The 23004-nt window shown below is 40.2% G+C and overlaps 3 protein-coding genes and 1 long non-coding RNA gene across 8 annotated transcripts; 1 reads left to right on the top strand and 3 right to left on the bottom strand.

The window, feature by feature from the left end:
- Positions 1–535: 535 nt before the first annotated feature.
- Positions 536–3474, bottom strand: LOC145223150 (uncharacterized). Of its 2 annotated transcripts, none has more exons than XM_080089502.1 (7): positions 2578–3474; positions 2408–2513; positions 2137–2296; positions 1707–1785; positions 1445–1650; positions 1111–1270; positions 536–742 (listed from the first exon to the last, which is right to left on the bottom strand). In XM_080089502.1, the coding sequence occupies exons 1-7, from the start codon at positions 2789–2791 to the stop codon at positions 657–659; spliced, it is 1011 nt and encodes a 336-aa protein (XP_079945628.1). In that variant the 5' UTR covers positions 2792–3474; the 3' UTR covers positions 536–656. The 2 variants fall into 2 exon arrangements, with proteins under 2 accessions (XP_079945628.1, XP_079945629.1); XM_080089503.1 differs by having other exon boundaries at positions 2594–2678.
- On the bottom strand, positions 3426–4924 carry LOC145223151 (uncharacterized). Its single transcript, XR_013859417.1, has 2 exons — positions 4685–4924; positions 3426–4472 (listed from the first exon to the last, which is right to left on the bottom strand). It is a non-coding gene; the product is annotated as an uncharacterized LOC145223151 (long non-coding RNA).
- Positions 4925–6658: 1734 nt separating this feature from the next.
- LOC145223997 (uncharacterized) lies at positions 6659–17342 on the top strand. The gene is made up of 7 exons (XM_080090411.1): positions 6659–7142; positions 7212–7502; positions 15147–15295; positions 15472–15640; positions 15872–16003; positions 16321–16423; positions 16840–17342. Exons 1-7 carry the CDS (start codon positions 6680–6682, stop codon positions 17033–17035), a joined length of 1503 nt encoding a protein of 500 aa, XP_079946537.1. The 5' UTR covers positions 6659–6679; the 3' UTR covers positions 17036–17342.
- LOC145223995 (uncharacterized) lies at positions 7713–14739 on the bottom strand. 4 transcript variants are annotated; one of them, XR_013859538.1, is made up of 2 exons: positions 7819–14739; positions 7713–7754 (listed from the first exon to the last, which is right to left on the bottom strand). XR_013859538.1 is itself a non-coding variant. In XM_080090409.1 (2 exons), exon 2 carries the CDS (start codon positions 14054–14056, stop codon positions 8360–8362), a length of 5697 nt encoding a protein of 1898 aa, XP_079946535.1. In that variant the 5' UTR covers positions 14057–14241; positions 14306–14739; the 3' UTR covers positions 7713–8359. The 4 variants fall into 4 exon arrangements, 2 of the variants coding, with proteins under 2 accessions (XP_079946535.1, XP_079946536.1); XR_013859539.1 differs by having other exon boundaries at positions 7713–7876; positions 7946–14739; XM_080090409.1 differs by having other exon boundaries at positions 7713–14241; positions 14306–14739.
- Positions 17343–23004: the final 5662 nt, after the last annotated feature.

Below are 23004 nucleotides of genomic sequence, written 5' to 3'. Positions count from 1 at the left end.
GATAAAAACTATAAACAAGCAGTGTAACAGGTCAATATAAACACCCAAATCGGTTTGCGTTTCATAAAAAGCCACCTCGTTGCCGATCCCTGTCTTAATGTCATGCGCTTCAAATGTTTAAATCTTGAACGCCACTCGTGCTGGGGAAATAAACGGACATTGATTGATCTGAGGTAGCACGAACACAGGAAGTAACTAGACACGAGTTTCTCGGCCTTCTGACAAATTCCAAGTAGCTTACCTCCCAGATAACATATATTTGTTGGCAAAACGTTGGGTGAACATCAAATTTTAATCGGGCCAACTAGTCGGGTTACCGTTGGGTAAACGTCTAAATGCTCGTTGGTTCCTCGTTGGCTTCTGGACGGCGAAACTGTCAGGCCAACCAGTCCCCTACGTAATCCCCAACCGTATTACTCATCGGGCCAATTTTTACCCATCGTTGGCCCAATGCTTTCACCAACGTCCTTTCTACAATGGTTCAACGTTTGTTCTGCACACGGTTTTCTGCTTACAAACAGCACCACACACTTCGCACAATAACAATTTCTGTATTAAAACGAAGTAACGAATGTAGGAAGATGGAAATTGTTATTTTGAGAGTAACTGGCTTCCCATTTCTTTCTTTCCCTCTCTTTGCGGCCTCCGTCGCGGTCTTATGCGAAACGTAGCCAGTCTGCAGTAACTGCGTTGATATCGGCATCCGTTGCACTGGCGGTGATGTGATTTCGACGCACCGCTCCTGTAAAAATATTTATGTTATTATGCAACCTCCAGGTGGGTTACCTCCCGAAAAAATAAAATTTTTCACTGAATTTTGTTTTATAAATGTATTATTGTGACAATAGAATATGTGGCATTAAAGTTTAAAGATATTCGAAATGGTTTACCACACTCTTCTAGCAGCAGGCCTTGCAAAGTATGAGCCAGGGCATTTTGTAGTCACTACAAATATTACCAGCTAAAGCATATTTACCCTTTCTGTAATGTAATCATTTCTGTGGACCCCCTTGTACAATTACCCTGTGCTAGAAACGAAATCCTAACTTTTGGAGGTTTTCCAATCCTAGGGTGGGAACCACTGATATGTGAGGTAAGTGTCAAACTTACTTTGAATTATTTCATTGAGTCCAAGAAGGGTAAATGCATGTTTTTTTCCTTTGCCTTTCATGTTGAACTGCAAAGCAAGTTTATTGCTTACACAATGCACCAAGATATGTCTTACAGTTGTGCTGATGTCCTTTCCACCAATACTGCCCAAATATTGTACCTGTTAGATACAACAATAAGAAATCATTACCAAAAAAAGTCAATCACCCATTTTCATTATAGAAATTATTGTACACAACACCCACCTTTTTCACACAAAAAAGCTGACTCACTCCTATACTTCATAAATTAACCTAACAAGTGTAAAGCCTTTTGTAATTAAATTTATTCTTACCAGGTTATTTTGAACTGTTTTGTCTTTGTCTTTTAAAACATCTTCGAAGTGTTGCAAAGATTCCATGTCATTTAGTGGAAACGACACATTTGATGGCAACTTTATCGGGTTAGAAGGGTTCTGGGAGTTGTTTTGAAGTACAGCCAACACATTTGCCAGTTGCAGTTTCACATGTTCAATGCCACATAGAATTTGTTTTTGAACAGCTAATAATAGAAAAACTTTAAGTACAAAATACAACTGCATAAACAAAAATACATACATGTGGAAGTATTTTGGGACGCACAAGTTTTTTCAGAAAAGGAGTCATCATTGGAAAATTCAAATGAATCATCAATTCGCTAAAAAAACAAAAATAATCAAAAATGTGTCAAGAAATATATATATATATATATTTATATATATATACACAAACTTTAGTAAGTACCATAGAAAGACCTTTAAATCAGTCGCTGTATATTATCATTTAACAAAATTAATGCATTTCTAACAAGCAACCTGATATTTAAAAATGATGTTGCTCTGGTACTTCCTGCAGTGACAAATTTATAGCCTTTAATTATTCATTCTTTCACTGTACTTGGAAGGAGATTAATTATTTTGGCAACATATAATATTACCCAATAACTGTACATGGAAATTCAGTTTTAACCACACCAGATTTTGTAAATATGTTTGAAAACATGACACACCTGATCACTTTCCAAAAGTTTACGCTTCAATTCTTCGGGATTCTGAGCACTTGAGGTACGTATCAAGGGTGGTGGTAAAGGTGCAGATTGAGTTCTTTTTTTAGAAGGGGGAGATGAGTCATCATTATCAGAGTCAAAATCAGCATAACGAGCCACTGGTCTAAAAATAAAACTAATGATAAACATGGACTGTATGAAAAACTTTCATTAAAATGATCTGTGATACTTTTTCAATTTTTTCATAGGTTAACATTCAAGATAACTAACAAACCTTTTTATCCGCTTCTTTGACACTTCAGAATCAGAAATATCTGATGTTTGAAGATCTGAGACTTCTTCTGCTTGGCGCAATTTTTCTCGGGCCTTCAAGTATGAATCTAGTCATTGCAGTTTTGTAAGTATACATACAAAACAACAAGCATGCAAGCACAAATGAAATACCTGTTTTGTACATTACCCTTTTTACAGTGCATGAAGTCCAAGTTGAATCAGCATCTACATGGTTTTTGACACACTTTGCAATTTTTAAACTGTTCCTATATGGCGGCCAATAACAGAGCTTCTCATTTTCCCTCAGCCACCCCAAAGGTATTATTTCAATCATTGAACAACCACTCTCATCATTTTCTCCAGAAAACTCTACTACAGCATACATGACTATAAATAACCTGTAGATGAAATAAGTTTAACAATGTTCTTCAAATACAACAAAGCCATGCTTATGTGGCAACAATACACATTTGCTTTCAACTTTTGACAACATACACACATATAGCTTTTCATGAAGATCACATACAAAATATGTGCCAAATGTTTTAGAGCTGGTAGGATAGGAATAAAACTCAACAGCATGTTCAAACTTTTTGTATACTAACAAAATTGCATTTTGGTCTTCCAAGGAAACCAAAATGTTGAATATTTTTATAATCTGTCCCTTAAGTTTAAAGCAATTGTTGCCATTACTCACAGAAATTGCAAAAATTGGCAATTGCAACTTCCGGTACTGCAGAAATCCATTGCCAAAAGATTGTGGCAAAGGCCCAGATTTATGTAAGTGATGAAAAGAAATCCGTTTTTTACTTCTGTCAGAAACAGACATAAAATCTTCTGACAACCTTCTTAACACTTGTTGCAAAGGATACTTGGGCTTTCGCACCATGCGTTTCAATTTTTGCAAATAATTTTCAAAAGGAAAAGATGCAAAATTGTCCAGTGAAAAGATGCAAAATTGTCCATAGGTTTTAACATCATTACAAATATGCAACAAACCATGAACATTATACACCAAATTTTCACATCCATATAACTGAGTAAAATGTTTTACAAATAAATTTAACAAGTTGTTAGCATAATCACACCAACTTTTACACAAAACAGGACTTCGCAAAATAAATATCGCTACATGCAAAAGCATAAAATTTTTGTAAACATTATTATCCAAAACACTTTTTAAAACAATTGGTCCAGTATACAACAGAAATTGGCGAAACTCAGTAGCTTTCCATCTGTCACATTCATTTAAACCCCTAGGTTTTCGAGCAAACTCAGATGGTATAAAACTTCGCAAACCAAGCAATGAAGCTGAGATGGCCTTTACCTGTGAACAACTAATGCGAGTTGTTAAAGGTCCATGACACCAAAGGCCAATTAGGCGTCTTGTCACACCCAAGCATATTAAATGCATGTAATCAAGAGGAAAGTTAGACACTAGTCCAACATTAAGTGATAAAAAAGGAGATACAGATAAATGATGCTCATCATCTTCCATATCAGCAAAGGACTTGTCAGTACGCAAGGGAGCATTAAAATCAGGATAAGTCATTCGATGATTATTCCAATGTCCATGTTGGGTGCATTTGTCACAACCTGCATAGCCATTGTGTTGCTTGATGCACTTTATTAAAGATCGGGCAGGAGAATCACAGATAACAGAAGATAGTTTGACACTAAAATGTTGTTTGTCATGAGTCAAACCCTTTTCTTCAATGGATTTCATTTCAGCAATAAATTCTTCCAGATATTGCTGAACCGGCTTTGGCTTACAAGGTCCATAAAAAAGACCTATTAGAAAAGGACTTGCATATGAAAGATTAGTAATCATTCCCAAAATTGGCCAAAATTGACTGTTTGTGCTTTTGAACAAAGGCAAGCCATCAATGTTTATTTGTATCAGAAATATTTTTTCTGGGAAAGTTGAAAGCTTACTCAATTCCTTTAAAATACAATTCTCCACACCAAAATGATAGTACTTGCCACCGCAAATTGCCTTCACATCATAAGTTGTGGCTGTTTGAAGCAATGTGCGGGGATCCTTTGGCAAAAATGGATGAGCAACCCTTAAAATACACAAAAGAGAAGATAAGGAAGCATGAGAAATTCTATTAGAAGTAGCCCATGTTGCTAATTCAGCTTTCATATTTAAACAGCTTTCAGAAGAATTGTCATCCTCATCATCACTACTGTCAATACTAAAACAGTTGTCTTGTGTTTCACAAAAAGTTACATCATTACTTGTAACACAATTTAAATCCAAAACATCAATGTTCACCGTCTCATAACTGCTGTGTTCCTTGATAACTGGTTGCTCTTTCTGGGAGTCAAGTTCCGACACCAACTTCCTGACGTTCCGTTTTACTTGACGTCGAATTGTCCACTGTGATTTTACTTTTAACTTACGCGGCATTTTTAACACTACAGCGTTCTAATAAACGCGAATCTGTAAAAACATTTTTACGTGAAGGCCACCGACGACACTACCAGTCTCTGTCTTTTTTGGCGGGCTTTTGGTCATGTGACTCTTATACGTCATCACAAACATTCGGGCAGGCAATTTTAAGGTTTTCCCGTATGGGTTGTAAGGTTGCCAAAGTAAGTTGTTGTAAACTGACATGGGATAAATCGAATGATATTATTGTAAACAAACGTACGTCCCATATAGCTCACTTCCTTATAACTGCGAACCAGCCCCTTTGCGCCTACGTTGGCGTTGCTTTTTTAAACCAACGGTTGGGCTTCGGACCGAACGCCAACATAGGTGATGAAAATATAAATAATTGGTTAAGATTCAAAACAAACAAAACGATTATGCATTTGTCTAACCAAACGTCTTGCTAATAAATATAAAGAAACCAGGCTGTATTTACTGAAAAATCAATGCGCCAATGATGGGCCAAACACCAAGAGCCGACGCCAACGAAAAATATGTTGGCCAACGGTCTGCCAACAAAGTCTTGCTATCTGGGCTGCTTGTATTTTGAAGGCAGTTATCCAATCATTAAACGGCGATTACGAAACAATCGATTAATCGGGCGAGAAAGAACGTCGTTTGAAGTTTGTAAGTGACTTCCGCTTTATTTCTAACTCTTTGGGCGCAGAACAAGGTACAGAGGAAGCTTGCGTATTGCGTCGTGATTTGAATTGGTCAATTTCAGTGGTGGTTAGTCATAACCAAGCCATAAAGCGAGGTCCCTCTCCAAGCTTCGCGCAAGAGTAAAGTTAGGGAGCTTGTGTGTATGATTTTATTACAGTGGTCCCCAGTGTACTCAGAAAGCTTGTGTGTAATGTCCAGGCACATGAAAATCTATACAGCACATAAACTGATGTGTGGCCACAGCGTAAACATCTGAAGTTGTTCACAGTGTCCTTGGTGTACTTATAGAGCTTGTGTGTATGCCCAGACACAAATGAAAATCTATGCTGTGCATACACTGGTGTGTGGCCACAGCGTAAACATCTAGTGTTCCTCACAGTGCTCACAGTGAAGCATGTTTCTAAATAATCAATAAATCATTTACCTAATATTTGACATCAAAATTCCATGCCGGTATACAAGTTTTTTGATATCATTGATTTAAGTTCATTGAAAACTTTTAGATTGGGGATGAATTATTTTTAATTGTTTTTGTAGAGTTTAGGGCTTGTTATTCTAAAACAAGCTACAAGTATTTGCGAGTGAATTAAGTGAAGTTTAGATTTTGTTTTGGTAATCTAGGTCAGTGCTTGTCAACCTTTTTTGAAACTGTACACCCTTTTAACGTTTACCCAAATTTGTACACCCTAGTGAAAAAATTATTCAACCCTGTAACACACTAGATCTGTGGTCCCAACAGAAATAATGATGATGAGCACAACACCAACAAGCCATAATCCATAATTTCAAAAATAACTACTATTAACAACGATTATCAAGTGAAATATTGAATTATGATGTCACAAATAGAGTTTTGTAACTTAAAATCAACGTACACTTGAGATGCATGTTGTGCCATATATTGTACACTCCAGTCAGTCTGTTCTAAAACTGAAACCTGCCTATTGTGATGCCTGGGTCATAGGTATATTATATTTTGTATCTGGTACACCCCAGTACACCCCATCAAAATGGTACACCCTTTAAAAATTATGGTACACCCTGGGGTGTACAATACACCCGGTTGAAAAGCACTGATCTAGGTCATTTTGTATACTTTTTGTACGCAATAGAATTGTTTTATACATATTTTTTATATTTAAGACAGTTTAATATTGTTGAAACACGAAAACAATGGATTTAAATTCAATGTTCAGGGACCTTGCTGGCACGGCTCGACAAGGGCGTATTTTTTCGTCTACTGTCTCCACTGAACCGTTGGTGCCCCAACCCGTTGCCAACAGCAACTTTGTAAACAATTCAGTGCTTCGTGTAGACGGAAACTCATTTAACGTCACCAACGGCACAGCATTCAACGCTACAGTTTCATTCAACAACGAAAACTACACTACAAAGTTGTGTGGTTTTCCCGCATTTTGCTCCAACGAGGCTTACAGAGAATGCGCAAACACACCACTGCGCGCATGTAACGAATGTAGCAAGACAGGAGCGGGATTTTTCGTATTTTTTGTCGACCTGCTCGGTCTGGCCTGTGTGTTCGGCAACGTACTTGTAATGGTGGTGTTAAAGAAAATCGGGCTCCGTCAAAGTTTCAACAAGACGAAGTTCTCTTTGGCTGTCGCCGGTTTTCTCACTGGTAAGAGTTGATCAACTCCGATATTCGGAAGCGGTATATCAGAGGTTCTGAACTTTTTTTTTTGCTCAGGCGTCCAACTCCTGGTTGTTTCAGTGTATAACTTCAGTTGGACGATGAACGTTTCGTTGATGGAATTGGATCAGGGTCAACTTTTACTCACTGGAACTCCCGAAGCTAATGTGGGAGAAATCTTTTTCCTTCTAACGTTCACCAGCTCTTTGTACCACTTAGTGTTCATGGGTGCACAGTGCTTGTACGCCATCAAGTGGCCAATGTCTTATAGATTGCAGCGCAGTTGTCATGTAACCTTTGGATTGGTTGTGGTTTGGCTTCTGGCCTTGACATCAAGCACAGTTCCAGGTAAAAGAAAATTGTACCAGCTCTAAAATGTTTAAAGGAGAGGTTCCATCGCTAGAAACTTATTTTAAGGTGGTAAAAAGTGGACAAAATGCTTTTTGCAACCGAATTGTCTGTGATTGTAGTGATTGTAACGTTTTCTGTCGCGTGTTCCCCTGTTTTCACGAAAACGTCACACAATGTGGCTCAATAAAAAACGCGGACACCATAAAGGAACGACAATTCGTTTTAATGGTATGGTCAATTCCGGTTTTTCTGCGAATGAAAACGAAAACGTATAAAGCACAAATCGCACTCGAAACACAACAAGTAAACATACCGACTGTTTGGCCACAGGGGTTTTGGTATTTAATGATGTTTTAAAGGCCGAACAAATCCTGCACAAATAACCAAACATTTACAGTTTTAGAACAAAACTTCACATTACAGTACAAAGCCAAACTTACCAGCAAAATGATTCACAAATGCAGCTTTATCAACTCAGCAATTTATTTATACTTTCTAGCTGCTAAATAAAGGTATCAAAGTTTAGATTGATGGCTTCAATTCAAATTATGCCTGTCAGCAGTTTACAAACGTACACCACGAGGCAAGTTACAAATGATTGCAACATACACAGTACACAGGCAATTGACGTCACGCATTAGAACATTAATTGTCACGCAATGGAACACTAACTGTTGCGTCACAGGACAATTGTTATACGTTTTGCTGGGCAAAGTTATGTTCACAACAGTTGGCGAAAACGACGTAACATACCCCCACCCGAATGTATCTCCAGGGGAGCATACATTCTAAAACACAAAACGTCGTTGAATATATACCGAACAAAACGAACGAAAATGAACATCGCAAACAGTTTACAATTTGCCGGTCGCGCAATCACCGCGGGAGTCCATCACTAAACACAGTTTGGTGATGGGTCGTCTGACGGAGGTGGCACCGGTTCCTACCAGTGCAGAGCGCACGACACCATGCGCATCCGGAAAGGTCGAAATCACTCGGCCGATTCTCCAACGTGCTCGCGGAATGGATTCGTCCACAACCAACACTAGGTCGCCTGCCTCGACGTTCCTCTGCTTCGAAAACCACTTCTGTCGTTCAATGACAGTGGGTAAGTATTCTCGCACCCAGCGACGCCAAAATTGGTCAGCCAGGTATTGCACTTGTCGCCAATGGTGGCGAACGTAACAGTCCTTCTTCACGAACACGCCAGGTGGCATGTTGGGCGACGGACGCAACAAAATTAAATGATTGGGAGTCAGCGGCTCGTCCGATTGTGGATCCATCACCACTGGAACAATGGGTCTACTGTTGAGAATGGACTCCGCTTCAACAAGCACCGTTTCAAGGGTGTCGCGGGTCACGCTTTGTGCCGTCAGCAACGCAGAAAGAACTCTTCTTACAGACCTGATCATTCTTTCCCAGACGCCACCCATATGGCTTGCCGCAGGAGGATTAAAAGACCATTGGATGTCCTGTTGTCTCAAGAAGTCATCAATGCTCTGTTGATTCCATCTTCCGATAGCCTCTTTTAGCTCACGCACGGCTCCGACAAAATTTGTTCCATTGTCGCTGCAAATCTTAGTTGGTCTGCCACGTCGTCCGATGAATCTTCGCAGGCAGTTGATAAAAGCACTCGTTGACAAACTGTCAGCTACCTCCAGATGCACTGCCCTGACCGTCATGCAGGTAAATAGACAGCCGTACACCTTCACTTGGCTTCTTGCTTGGCGCACCATTAGCGGTCCAAAATAATCAACGCCAACGTACGTGAACGCGGGGCTATGGGAGTTCACACGATCAATCGGCAATCTGGCCATAAGTTGCTCGCCAACGGGCGCATTTCGTTTCCTGCAAAACACACAATTGCCCAACACACGGCGTACAGCGGCTCCGCCCTTTATAATCCAAAATTTTTGACGGATTTCAGACCAGGTGTGACTCATTCCTGAGTGACCTACGTCCTTATGAAACTTGACAATCAGTAAGTCGGTGAGGTGATGTCTGCCTGGAAGTATAATAGGATGCTTCGCATCATCCGAAATAGAGGCCAATTCAAGTCTCCCTCCAACGCGTAGGAGACCGTTGCTAAGGGTGGGGCCAAGCTTGTCAAACGTTCGAGAGTTCTTCGTTTTCTTCCACTGACCATTGCCTTTTCGCAGATTTTCAAGCACCTCTGGAAAGGCTTGTTGTTGCACAATTCGAAACAGTGCCAATTCAGCTTCTTGAAGCTCTTGAACCTGAAGGGTTCCCTTCGGAATGGTCGTATTTGTATCTGCACACCGTTTCGACAATAAAACGCGCTTATACCGTAACAACCAAGCGGTTGCACGTCGTAGGCGATTCCAATCGGAGTAATGATTGATCAGTTTTGAGATAGAATCCGTCTCGCAAGCGGTTCCACACGTAAAATTTGCACTGACCTTCTTTGCTTCCATTAAAATATCATCTCTATTTGAAACTTCTTCTTCTTTAGGCCAAGTAGATTCGTCACCCCAAAGAAACCGTGGACCGGTTAGCCAAACGTTGTTATTCACCATTTTCTTCACAGACAAGCCACGTGAGGCGTCGTCGGCAGGGTTTAATTTGGATGGAACATGTCGCCACTGCTCACTTCTGCTTCCACTGTCAATCTTTGCCAGTCGGTTTGCTACAAAGGTTTCGAAACGTTTTGTAGAATTCCTAATGCTCATCAACACCGACATGGAATCTGTCCAGAACGTCGATTCGCAGTCGGGACAGCCCAACTCTCGTCGCAGAAAGCCATCCATTTTAACCGCTAGCACCGCTGCCGTCAACTCCAAGCGTGGTATGGATACCGTATGTATCGGTGCAAGTCGTGACTTGCCAAGCAAAAAACAACAGTGCACCTGCGTATTGTGGTTAACAAGGCGCAGATAAGAAACTGCCCCGTAGGCCGAAGACGATGCGTCAGCAAAATGGTGCATTTCCATCTTAACTATCTTTCCAAAGGAAGGAGGTTTAATGCAGCGTTGAACCCGTACTTGGCTTAACATAGGAAGTCCCTCCATCCAGCTTCTCCAACGATTAGCATCTTCATTTGAAATATCTTCGTCCCATCCTAACCCTTGACGACAAAGGTCCTGCAAAAGTATTTTGGCACTTACTGTAACAGGAGCAACAAGACCTAAGGGGTCGTACAGCGCACTGACGGCAGACAAAATTCCACGGAGCGTCAGCGACTTATTCGGCATCTGCACATCAAATCCAAATTCGTCATTTGGGACGTTCCAAAACACGCCCAAAATTCTTCCAGCTACGTCCGAATTAAGATCATGATTCTTCGCCATCTTGGACCGTTCGTCAGAAGGAATTGATTGTAAAACTCTATTACTGTTGCTCATCCACTTGGTTAGGTGGAAGCCACCTCTTTGCAGGAGCTGACCTAAGTCTTTCACCAACATAATTGCTTCGTCCTCGGTCGCCACGCTTGCAAGGCAATCGTCCACGTAGAAATTTGATTTTAGCGCTGTAGTAGCTGCAGCACTGAACTCGTGGCCAAACTCTTCCGCAGTTTGGAGCAAGCTGAAAGCGGCGCAGCTCGGAGAGGATGTTGCGCCAAAAAGATGTACAGTCATCTCGTGGTCTTCCGCTGGCTTGGACAGATCGCCCTTGGGCCACCACAAGAAACGAAGGCTCGCAGTGTCTTCTGGCCTTACCCGGATTTGATGAAACATGGATTCAATGTCTGACACAACCGCCACGGGTTCCTTTCTGAACCTTGTCAGGACGCCTACTAAGTTGTTCATCAGATCTGGGCCACTCATTAGGGCATCGTTTAATGCAACGCCTGCGTGCTTTGCGGCACAATCGAACACGACGCGCACCTTGTCAGGCTTGCGCGGGTGCAAAACAGGGTGATGTGGAAGATACCACTCTCGTTTACTTTGGCCGCGATCGTGCGAAGAGATCCTTTTCGCGTATCCCTTTTGGATATAGGTTTCCACAGTGCCAACGTATCGCTCACGAAGTTTCTCGTCCTTCTTTAGTCTTCGTTCGAGAGAACGGAGTCTTCTTTCTGCCAACACGCGGTTTGGCGGAAGTTGAGTTTGATTTCCTTTCCACAGCAAGGGCAACTGATAATGGCCGTCTACATGCAACACGTCCCGTTTCATAATTTCGAGCGCCGATCGGTCTTCACGCGAAATTCTCTTGTCATCAATTATGGTTAAATCAGAAAAATCGGTTCTCCACAGACAGTCGATCTCTTTGCTCACGTTGTCGTCAAAACTACTTACGTAGTTTAAATCAATGCGTGTTCCGCTGGTGGGCACAAACGATGGCCCCAACAAAGACCACCCAAGGGCCGTTTTTACTGCAATGGGTTGTTCGCGGCTGCCGCAGCGCGTCTCCTGGAAAACCATCAGTTCAGGAGCATCGACGCCAATCATAAGTGTCACTTCTCCACCTTCGATCTGTGGAAACTCTAAACCGCGCAAGTATGACATCCTTTTCAGTTTAGTCTTTGATGGTAACTTGTTAGTTTTTACCGGAAGCTTATCGATGGCCATTACACTGTTAAGATTAATACTAGGTCCATCATCGAAGGCAGGAGCAACAGACAGGGAAACTATTTTTGTTGGCATAGTTTGCTCGTGGCCTACAGTTCGAAGCGATACAGTACGAGACTCCCCTTGCAAGTGTAGGGCATCCACTAGCCGTTGACTACACATAGATTTAGTGGCACCAGAGTCCAAAAATGCATAAGTGAGAAATTCTATGTTGCCATTTCGCGCCCGAACTGGTACGATATTCATGTACATATCACCACATATACTGGTATTGCCACATATTGCAGAGGGCTTGGAATCTGACGCCAAGTGAAATGAATTAACTTCACTGGTTACCTTTTCTTCAGGAGCAGAACTGCGGTTGGCTTCTGCTCTAGAAACCTCCCGATGTAGCAGCGTATGATGAGAGTTGGAATCACAACCGGAGATCTTGCACGGATCCTCCTCCTTGCAATCTCTTGCATTATGTCCTTTCTGCAAACACTTAAAGCACAGTCTTTGCCTTCGTGCAAATTCGTATCGTTGGTAGACAGGCTTCTTTTCAAACGAATTGCAAGTGGTCAAATCATGGAGCCCTGTACAAAACAAACAGCGAGCCTGCGGGGCTTCAGTTCCCGGCAGCTCAGACGACACGACGTACGTCGCAGCCCTATTTTTTCTTTGACCACTAGGCGTCTCCCGTACGGGGTGATGGGCCCGTCTAAACGACGAACTTGCCACGGCAGCTTGATTATCGACAAATTCGGTGAGGTCGTCGAAATTAGGTTCTCGATCGTATGTTTTAATTATACGGGCGACCTCTTTGTCCCATTGCTCTTGCATGTCACTGGACAAACGACGCACAATCGCCAACAAATTTTGAAATGTGTCCAAACCTGCGTTGCCTTCGATTTGGGATAGTACCACTTGACATGTCTTCATCAACCTCGCGAATTTCTGCATGCTATGGACGTCTTCCGAGCGAAGTTTCGGTCCGTACTGTAGTTGGTTTAAGCAGGTGCGCGCAATGATGTGATCCTTGCCATAATTTTCCTTTAGCAGTTTTAGGGCCTCGGCGTATCCTCCTTCTCCACTGAGCATGGAACAATGCTTAATCAAATCGTTAGCATCACCGACACAAAATTGCTGCAAGTAACTGAGGCGCACGTCGTCGTCAGAAACATGTTCAGCAATATGGCATTTAAAGCTACGAATAAAGGCATGGTACTCCATAGGATCACCGGCAAACTTTGATATCTGTGGGGGTGGCAGTCTAGAATCTTTCTTAACAGGTCGCTGATTACTAGTCGACGGTTGGGGCTCCGGCAAAGCACATACTGGCAGATCAGACACAGACAATTCGCGGACTTCGCCAACGACACTACTGGTGTTTGCACAATTACAACGGCATTTAGGCTCGAACGGAGTGGCTTCGGGCTTCAAAACTAGTTTTCTGGGTTTAATAGGTGACGGAACAGACTTACTTGGTTCGTTGGACTTTGTAATCAAGGTCTGTGTAACTGCCGTACCTAATCCTTCCAATGGAACAGATAGGGGTACTTCAACGGGGTCTTCCTCGTAGGAGTTCACTTCCAGCTCCGCCATGTGGAGTGCGTGTTTGAAACGGATTGCCTTTTCCATCTCATCCAATTTTCGTCGTCTATCCTTTTCTTCGCGCGAACAAAGTTCTTCTTCTTCGCGGCGCTGACGCTCTTCTTCGCGGTGCCGACTTTCTTCTTCACGTTCAACACGTTCCCTCTCCCTTTGGATAGACTGTAACTCATAATTCTGCTGTATTCGCATACGTAAACTTTGCAATTTTAATTTAGATCTCCGCTTCATTTCTAAGATAGCCGAACTAGATAATGTGCGCACGCTACTTATCACCGAACCATCCACTGAGGGTGGGCGTTGCGCTACATTCTCCAGCGGATTCGATGTAGAGGGTTCGCCATCGCGGAAGGAGTGAACACTCGCTTCGACCCATTCTTCCGTGCGTTGGTTCACGTCGTCTAAATCGAATTCGGGATCGTCTGCTGCCATCTTCGTCGTGATTGCGTTGGTACTAGACAATTGACAGTCGGCCAGTCGAAAAACTTTTATGTAACGTTTTCTGTCGCGTGTTCCCCTGTTTTCACGAAAACGTCACACAATGTGGCTCAATAAAAAACGCGGACACCATAAAGGAACGACAATTCGTTTTAATGGTATGGTCAATTCCGGTTTTTCTGCGAATGAAAACGAAAACGTATAAAGCACAAATCGCACTCGAAACACAACAAGTAAACATACCGACTGTTTGGCCACAGGGGTTTTGGTATTTAATGATGTTTTAAAGGCCGAACAAATCCTGCACAAATAACCAAACATTTACAGTTTTAGAACAAAACTTCACATTACAGTACAAAGCCAAACTTACCAGCAAAATGATTCACAAATGCAGCTTTATCAACTCAGCAATTTATTTATACTTTCTAGCTGCTAAATAAAGGTATCAAAGTTTAGATTGATGGCTTCAATTCAAATTATGCCTGTCAGCAGTTTACAAACGTACACCACGAGGCAAGTTACAAATGATTGCAACATACACAGTACACAGGCAATTGACGTCACGCATTAGAACATTAATTGTCACGCAATGGAACACTAACTGTTGCGTCACAGGACAATTGTTATACGTTTTGCTGGGCAAAGTTATGTTCACAACAGTTGGCGAAAACGACGTAACAGTGATATATCAAGTTCAACTGCTTTCAACAATTATGACTCGATTGGCTGCTCAGAGATAGCCAAAAACTTAATACAAAACGATATCATTAACAATAAATATCACAGCTAGGTGCCGAAAACTAGCCGTTAAATTCCCTTTTACCGACGCTATAACCATGCTGGACCTCGAGGAGTTCGTTACCTGGCCGTATACTTTTTCAGGTTTAATGCTTTAAAACATTTTGCCCATGTATCCCGGGAATGATAAACTGGCTTAGGCATTTTCACTGCTAAATATAGTTATTTAAAGGCCGGTCCGTAATAAAATTTTAGTTTCAAAACGGTCCGGGGAGCAAAAAAAGGTAACCGACCCCTGCTATAATAGATAAAAAATGTAAATGGAGTTTTTCTCTCTTTTGTGCAGCATGGTTTCCTGATTCTATGGTCTACACATACCAGCACACTATACTTCTCTTCTACGTTTCCAATACGTATTATTCGGGACAAGCAAGAAACTTCAACGTTCTAAATACAATGATGATCTGCTTTATAGTTGTTCCTTACATAATAATGGTAAATATCCCTAAAGATCCTCTTTTTCTATCAGTTTTTCGGTCTTGAATTTACTTGGTTTTGATGTGTTTTTTAATTCCAAACCAGATTAATTTTTTCAAAACAAAACTTGGCCCACAAATTTAGCAGTAAGGATTTTTCTGCCAGATGAATTTTTACGAAATTTATTCTTTCAGACTTTTACTACTTTCGTCACGCTTTATTCGGTCCGAACAAACATAAAAAAGTTAAAGCAAATCAAGCATGGCGAATCAGCCAATCAGAAGCCGGTAAAAGTGGACAACAAGAAAAATCAAATTTGTATCACAGTTGCCATGACGCAACTTGGTTTCACAATTACAACGGGTAAGGCTGCCGTATTTTATTTTTTGTTTTTAGACAAGTTTTAAAATATATTCCTCGTTACAGTTAAATGTATATCAATGGAATGAGATTGGTTCTTTCGATGACATAATATTTTTTTCTATTTTCAGTTTCACTCAATAAAACTAATGTCTAAATTGAAGGAATGAATGTCAGGTCACAATTCTTAATTCTTGTTTATAATTATTAAAGTAACATTTTTTAATTTTTCAGTTCCACTCGTTGTTATCAATGCTCTCTTTTACGGGAAGTCTCTCACTGAGAAGGCGGTAAAAGTGGGAAGCAAGGAAATTGAAATGTGTGTCACAGTTGCCCTGATGCAGCTTGGTTTCACCATCACAATAAGTAAGATTGAACTAAGAAAAATATTAACACAAACAATTGAAATATGTTTTACCACTCCGTTGGTGCCAGTTTCTAGCATCTCAAGTTGTTTTCACTGTTTTGTATCTTTTGGTGCTCTTATCGCTTTGTAAGCATTTTAAGATATTACAATCTCCTGATTAGGGCTCTCGTATGGGAAGTCGAAACGCCGATTACTTACAATAAAAACTGCTGCAAGAGCAAATACTCGTTTATATTCCAACAAACGTTTCAATAAAACTAAGGTCTGCATTGAAAAAAATCTTGTTTATAATTCTTACTTTTTTTCCATTTTTTAGTTCCACTCGTTGTATTCAATGCCCTATTTTACGGGAATTTCCTAACGTGCGACACGGCTTCACTGCCCTTAATGTTCTGTTTCTACCTCAGCATGTCGAACAGGTGAATATACGCAACGCTGATTGGATATGTTTATGCGAGAATTAGACTGTCGCAAAAGTTTCAATGGTGTAACACAACACATAGATGAAAAAACGCAAATGTCATTTAACAAATTTATCATTCAATTGGTGTGATGCTAAACAAAACACTTGTTCAAATAACATGTAGGCTACTTGGCACAATTGACGTTTGGTAAACCTGAGCTAAGAAGTTCTTTTTGTATTTTAGCTTTCGCCTTTAGCTTAGTAAAGCCTTCCTAAGAATTTTGCTTTATTTAAAAGAGTTACAAAGCACAAAAACCAAATTGTGCCGAAAAAGCGTTAGCGCTACAAACTGCTGAATGAAGCGCGCTTGTATACCCGCTTCGATATCCATGGAAATCGCGGTTAAAGCAGTTTTCTTTGTTTGTTTTTCAGCTTGTTGAACATATTAGTTTACAGTTTTCGCAACAAAGCTTTTGCCAAGACAGCCAATGAGATGTTAGCAATTCCAATCTGCTGCCCAAGGAAAGAAGACAACATTCAAGCTTCTACGGAAAGCAAAAACACCACAGGAATGAATTTGACGCATGCCTTCAAAAAAACGGGAAACTCCCCTCTTAACAGCGCTTAATAAGAAGTATTGGTATTTTGCAACGCTGGGTTTTGACTTTTTGTGATAATTTCAATTGACTAATTTCTTACTGTACATAATTTATCACACAAACTCACAGACGAGATGAAACTCGTTTTATTGTGTTCTAGGAAATTTAAAACCAACGCAGTGTTTCATTATTCTGATTTGTTACTCCCCTGGTACATTTTATTATGTTTCGTCATGTGTCTTACGCCAGTGAACTGTTTATTATGACGTCATGTGGCTTACGTCATTGAACTGCACAGCTTCTATTGTACCAACGGCAGCTAAGATTTTTCTGATAGTATCTTGTAAAAGTCCAGATAGATTTTTACTTTATCTATTGATTTAACGAAAAGATTTGGCAATCAGTCTTGACTATCTATGACAGGGGTCGGCAACCATTTAGGGCTTAGGCGACGCGTGCCAGTTTACTTGTTATTTCCATGTGTTAATGACCTCGCGTGCCAACGTTTTCTGAATAATAGTAGTTCGTGCCAGCAGATATCAATAATAAGAAGACGCAGTGTTTTGTGCATGTAAGGCTGAATTTTAAGACAATGGCATAGTAAAAACCAAAACAAGCAGTGTAACAGGTTAACTTGTTACTTCAATACAAACACGCAAATCAAAACCACCTCTTGCCGACCCCTGGTATAAAGTATTATTAGAAAATGCTGGTTATTGTTAGATAATTTATTTAGTTTGCGATGTTGTTAAGGGTTACCAATAAAGCCTTTTTCTTTCTCGTTTTTTTCGCTTTAACGCTACGACCAAATACACATACCCGACAAAACATGCCTCAAACTAGTGACAGTGAACAACGCGCAGCAAAATTGAAGAGAAGACATCAGCGTTTGGCCATGTTGTTAAACTCGTAAAGAGGCGATTTTATTGGGGTTTCGTTTTTGCCACCAACTTTTTAATAATTAACTCGAGTACGTCACCCTCCTTAAAATGATGCTAACTGCCTATGTCGGAGGTTAAGGGGCAATAAAAAAATTCCAGACGAAAAACACAGTGAAATTATCCATGGTTTGGAACATAGGGAAGTCTTACTCTAATCTAATATCCTATATAAGAAGTCTTAGCTAATCTTGGCAACACCAACATAAAACACAAGCCTCTTTGTTTATATAATTGCTAAATCCTGAATTTGGTGTCCTGACGTGTCAAACACTATGTGCGGCGCCCAAGTAAATGCATTTCCCTCAACATTTCAACACTTCGAAATTAAAATGCAGTCGTTGCAATACCTTAGCATCAAGCTTGTTGTGATCCATTGAAACTTTGTAAATCCAAAAAGATTTATTTTATCAACAAGATAATACGAGATTTTGTACATAAATGGTCATCGGTTATAGATAGACAATTGTTTGTTTAACAAATTTCAAGCGATCACCACGACCCGGTTTCATATTGTTTCATATTTCAATCGAATGAGCCTTGCCACAGAGTTGTAAATGGGCCCGAAGTTGGAGCCCGAACCCGGCCCGAACCCGAAAGTACAAGCTTTGAGAAGCCGTTGAGCTGGATTTGACGTTTTTGAGAAGCCCGAAAGTTTGATTAACAGGCCTATTAATTGAAGCTTCAGGATAGACCAAGAAAACCATCACAATAGACAAGAATATGCAATTGGTCTTGAACAAGGCTTTTTAGGGCTTTTTAAAACTAGGTTAGGTCCACCAGTTGACTAATTAGGTGATAAAATTTATTTAAAAAAATATTGACACAGAATGTGAATAATCCAGGGTGAACCAGGCAAAAACGGGTAAAAACATCGATTATTCAGTTTTGTAATCATATCATATACTCACTGCACACTATCATGTCAGATTTTTTGGTGCGTTGCTAAAAACACACCGTATCAAGAAGATAAGGGAGGCCAAACACCGAGCACAAAATTAAGGTAAACATTGTTTTATTGTGAAACGAAACGTCGGAACTGCGTTTTATATGAGTTTGCCAACGTCATTCGCCAGTCGAAGAATTGTTTTTCGAAGAATCGGTATAGGTAGTAAAGATTTATATGATGGTCAACTCCTTGGCACAGCAGGGCAGAAAAAGAAAGTTTCAGGTGCAGAACAAATAAAGTTTATTCTACGACTGTGCGTTTATAACCGATGTAACCGAGCCGTTTGATCCACACACAAAGAGGAAGTATTCAGTCCAGCACATCAAAGTGAGATACTGAAGACAAGATTCTCAATAACAATCGTTCACCATGGCAAGCGCTAAGCCAAGTCAACCTAATGTAAGTATTTTGACCGAATGCAAAATGATTCAGCATAATTATGTTTGAATGCATGACTTTGCACGCTTTAAGCGGATTTTGGGGGATCTTTGTGTAACCAATCATGGTAATTATTACTGTAAAATATGTGAAACAGACAAAACGCCCTTTGTTTGTAGTGAAACCCGCTTTGTTTGACTAAAGCGTTCCAATGCAACAGGACACTTTCCATTTATGATTTACAGTTGCGTGAATTTGATGCTGATGAGATTCTGTGTGACCCAAAGTCAAGCATTTTGGGTTCTGGAAGTTTCGGAGTGGTTCTTGTCGGGAAGCATAAAGTACTTAACAAACTTGCTGTTAAAGTCATTAAATGCCCAGGCGGAGCCCAAGCTGAGAAACGGATAAAAAACAAGTATGTTTGTCTTTAACCTAATTTGATTTAAAAAAAAAAAAATTTAACACGAACGTTATGCAACCAATTGTATTAACAGCTAATAACAATTTTGATATAAAACATATATCAAAACCAAAATCTTAATGCAAAAAATGACATGTTTGACTGTACAAAGTTTTAATAAAGTCCGAAATTTTTGTCACTACTTACGCTTAAACAAACCGCTCGAAACTAGTAACGTGATGTTGTATTTTCCTAGCATAAAAGCCTGCGTGGCGACAAAATGCGGACAGTGTTATCGGGGTTGCGGTTTTCTCAGCCAAATGCTTTAGACCTTGAGCTGATTGCACTTATCAGTGCAGGCTGCCAAAAATAAGCATTTAGCTCATTTGCATGTATGATCATTGCATATACGGTCTCTAATTCTAAATCATTCATCTTGCTCTTGTATAAATTCATTTTTTATATCTGGCTCTTTTTGTTAAAAATATAAGATCGCATGTCAATTGTATAATGACCAGTGTTGTTCGTTGTCGTACGTCTAATTTTGGGTAAGCCACTAACAATTGATTAACCGTTTTAACTTTCAACAGCGTCTTAAAAGAACTGGGCAAGATGCAAACCGCCGAAAGTGAACACGTAGTGAGGACATATGGCTGGTTGACACTACCGCTTGGCATGGGAATTGTCATGCAGTTTTATGAAGGTGGTACCCTCAAAGACTTCCTTCTTAATGACGAAATCACCAAAGGAATTCCACTTCGTGTTCGGCAGTTGGTCGAAACAGCGGACGGAATAGCTTTCATTCACAATTTGCCTGGTCAGAAATTGGTTCATAACGATGTCAAACCCGAAAACATTATGCTGACGAAAGATCTTCACGCGAAATTGGGAGACTTCGGCTCCGCCAGAATTGCTGTTACAACCGGATCAACCACTATTCCACCTCAAGCCAGAGACGAAGTCATTCAATATACAGTTGTGTACACCGCTCCAGAAAAACTCAAAAATGTGACAATGAGAGCAAAAAAAGAGCATGACGTGTATGGGTTTGGCTTGGTAATCCATATGTCTCTTACCTGTAAAGGGCCTTATGAACCAATTGACCTACATACCTTGAGGAATGCCATCATCGAAGGCCAGAGGCCCAATTGTGATGCGATTGATGATTTGAAAGCAAATCTCGACAACAACGACAAAACAGCAGTCGAAGTGATGGAAGAAAAAATGAAAAGGTGCTGGGAGCACGATCCAACTAAGCGTCCAAATATAACTGAAGTTAGAGCCAGTTTTCAGAGTTTAATTGATGCACAAAATCCGGCAGCGATTCTAGAACAAGTGGCACAGTCTGTGAGGCAAATGGATTTGAAGGTTGAGAGACCAGCTGAGAATGAACTTGTTCCCATTCGCCAGTTTTCGACACATACCCAAACATTTCTCCCACCGCAAGGTAAAAACAAATAGTAATGGAATTCCTAGACACCAAAATATATATTCAAACATCTACGTTACAAATACATTTAAAGCAATTCATAAAAAGCTATTGTAAAACTTGTACCTGTTTATACACGATAATGGCGTGTGTGTATGTCGCGTCACTTCGCCAGTTAGGGTGTGTTTTCTGTTCACAATCGATGTTTTTGGATTGACAGAATCAAGCAGACCAGCAAGCAACATCGACCTTCCCAGCACATCACGGGACACCCCACGAGGCCAAAGTTCACGACTATAACAGGTGCAAACAGCGCACGACGTCACATCGTCACAGCAACAAGGTATTTCTTTCAATATAGTTATTGTGATGATTTTTTTTTGAAATTCGTTACAACGACAAAACTGTCGAATAAAACGTAACTGACTGACTTAACCCAATAAATGAATGCGTTGTTTTACGCAATTTTAGAAAAATCTACTTATTTAGTCGTGCATTGATTTAAAAAAAAAATATTTTAAACTAAATTGTTTGTTTTGTTAAGATGACGTCACTACCACAGCCCTCGATGATATATTTCAGCCCAAAAGTAAGTTTTCCGAGTTTCTTTTTTTGTTTCCACTTGTTTTATAATTTGCTTTGTAAAGCGTTTGCAAAGAAAGACAGGTGTAATTATGATTATTTTGTGTTTTTTTAGGGGGAAGCAACCAAACTTCTCAGTTGATTCAGAAGTATTCAGATTCTGTAAAGCGCGGAAAATACAACGAAGCAAATTTGAAAAAACAGCAACTTTCAAGGTTAATTCAAGGTCAGATCAAAACCACAGCAGATAATTTGAAAGCTTATGCTGTAAAACTTCGAAACGCGAAGAAATATTGCGAGTCGATCCTGTTCTGCCATATTGCATCAGATTTCTATGCAAAGCAACGAAATCCCGATGACGCAACGAGAGGTATAAGAGCTTGCGCCGGGGAATTGGTGGAAACAAACAAATTAATGGTGAACAGTGACGTGAGAAATAAACTCATTGTGAGCGATCACGTGATTCCCTTGATCGAGGATATGCGTTACCAGATTCAAACTATACCCCAAGTCGACGACAAAATTCGATGTGTAGGTGAGGCCAGGTGTTTGCATTACATAGAATGCAGTTTAGGCTTAAGCGGTTTCAAAGAACTGAGGGAAAACACTATCATGGAAGGGATAAATTTGTTGAAACGAAAGTTTGGAGATGATGCCGCCAAATATGGAGTCTACGGTTCCTTGTTAAACAACCTTGGAGTCGTTTGCGAGAGAACATCACGTGACCAGAAAGCCGCAAAAAGTTTCAGAGAATCAATTAGAGCACTAAGGAAATGTGAAGATTTCAGCGAAGAAAAGCGAAAGCGAGAGATTGACAAAAGCCGTAACAATTTGTGCAAAGTTAAAAGTTATTCTATTAGGAGGTCCGATATTTATGTTCATTGTGATTAATGGTTTGGTGGTAATATGTGTCACTTAACAGCTGTAATTGGATTGCGTTTTGTATTTTTATTGTTTGAATATTTGTTGCGCAAATTTGTAAAAAAATGCAGTAATGAGTTGTTTGTTAAATATTCGTAGGTGCGAAAAATGTTGCAGATTTAATTCGTACTATATGGAAACCTTTTCTGAATCTTTGAATATATCCTTTTGAGTAAGTTACTTGAATAGCATACATTACAAGTTTTCACCCTGCAATGAATATATTTGCTATTTGATTTGTGTTTTTTTTTGCGGCATCATGTTATGTCAATTCTCCCGTGGGTTGTACCAGCAGCAGGAATTTCGTGCAGCAAAATAGCAAAAAACTCATCGATTAATCGGTTAACCGGATAATTCAACCCTATGTCCAATATTGTGTCAATTATGTTTGATTGAATACG

The sequence above is a fragment of the Phallusia mammillata genome, chromosome 4, assembly GCF_965637545.1.
Source record: "Phallusia mammillata chromosome 4, kaPhaMamm4.hap1.1, whole genome shotgun sequence".
Lineage (NCBI taxonomy): Eukaryota > Metazoa > Chordata > Ascidiacea > Phlebobranchia > Ascidiidae > Phallusia > Phallusia mammillata.
The sequence above is the reverse complement of the archived record's forward strand: the minus strand, read 5'-3'. Positions and strand labels throughout refer to the sequence as shown.

What these genes read in the sequence shown, in the direction of transcription:
- LOC145223150 (XM_080089502.1), bottom strand. Translation starts at nt 2,791, where the DNA reads ATGTATGCTGTAGTAGAGTTTTCTGGAGAAAATGATGAGAGTGGTTGT. An exon ending in AAGGGTAATGTACAAAACAG is followed by an intron (nt 2,514 to 2,577) that starts GTATTTCATTTG and finishes TGCAATGACTAG; the next exon opens with ATTCATACTTGAAGGCCCGA. An exon ending in TCAAAGAAGCGGATAAAAAG is followed by an intron (nt 2,297 to 2,407) that starts GTTTGTTAGTTA and finishes TTTTATTTTTAG; the next exon opens with ACCAGTGGCTCGTTATGCTG.
- LOC145223997 (XM_080090411.1), top strand. Translation starts at nt 6,680, where the DNA reads ATGGATTTAAATTCAATGTTCAGGGACCTTGCTGGCACGGCTCGACAA. An exon ending in TGTCGCCGGTTTTCTCACTG is followed by an intron (nt 7,143 to 7,211) that starts GTAAGAGTTGAT and finishes TTTTTTGCTCAG; the next exon opens with GCGTCCAACTCCTGGTTGTT. An exon ending in TTGTTCCTTACATAATAATG is followed by an intron (nt 15,296 to 15,471) that starts GTAAATATCCCT and finishes TTATTCTTTCAG; the next exon opens with ACTTTTACTACTTTCGTCAC.
- LOC145223995 (XM_080090409.1), bottom strand. Translation starts at nt 14,056, where the DNA reads ATGGCAGCAGACGATCCCGAATTCGATTTAGACGACGTGAACCAACGC.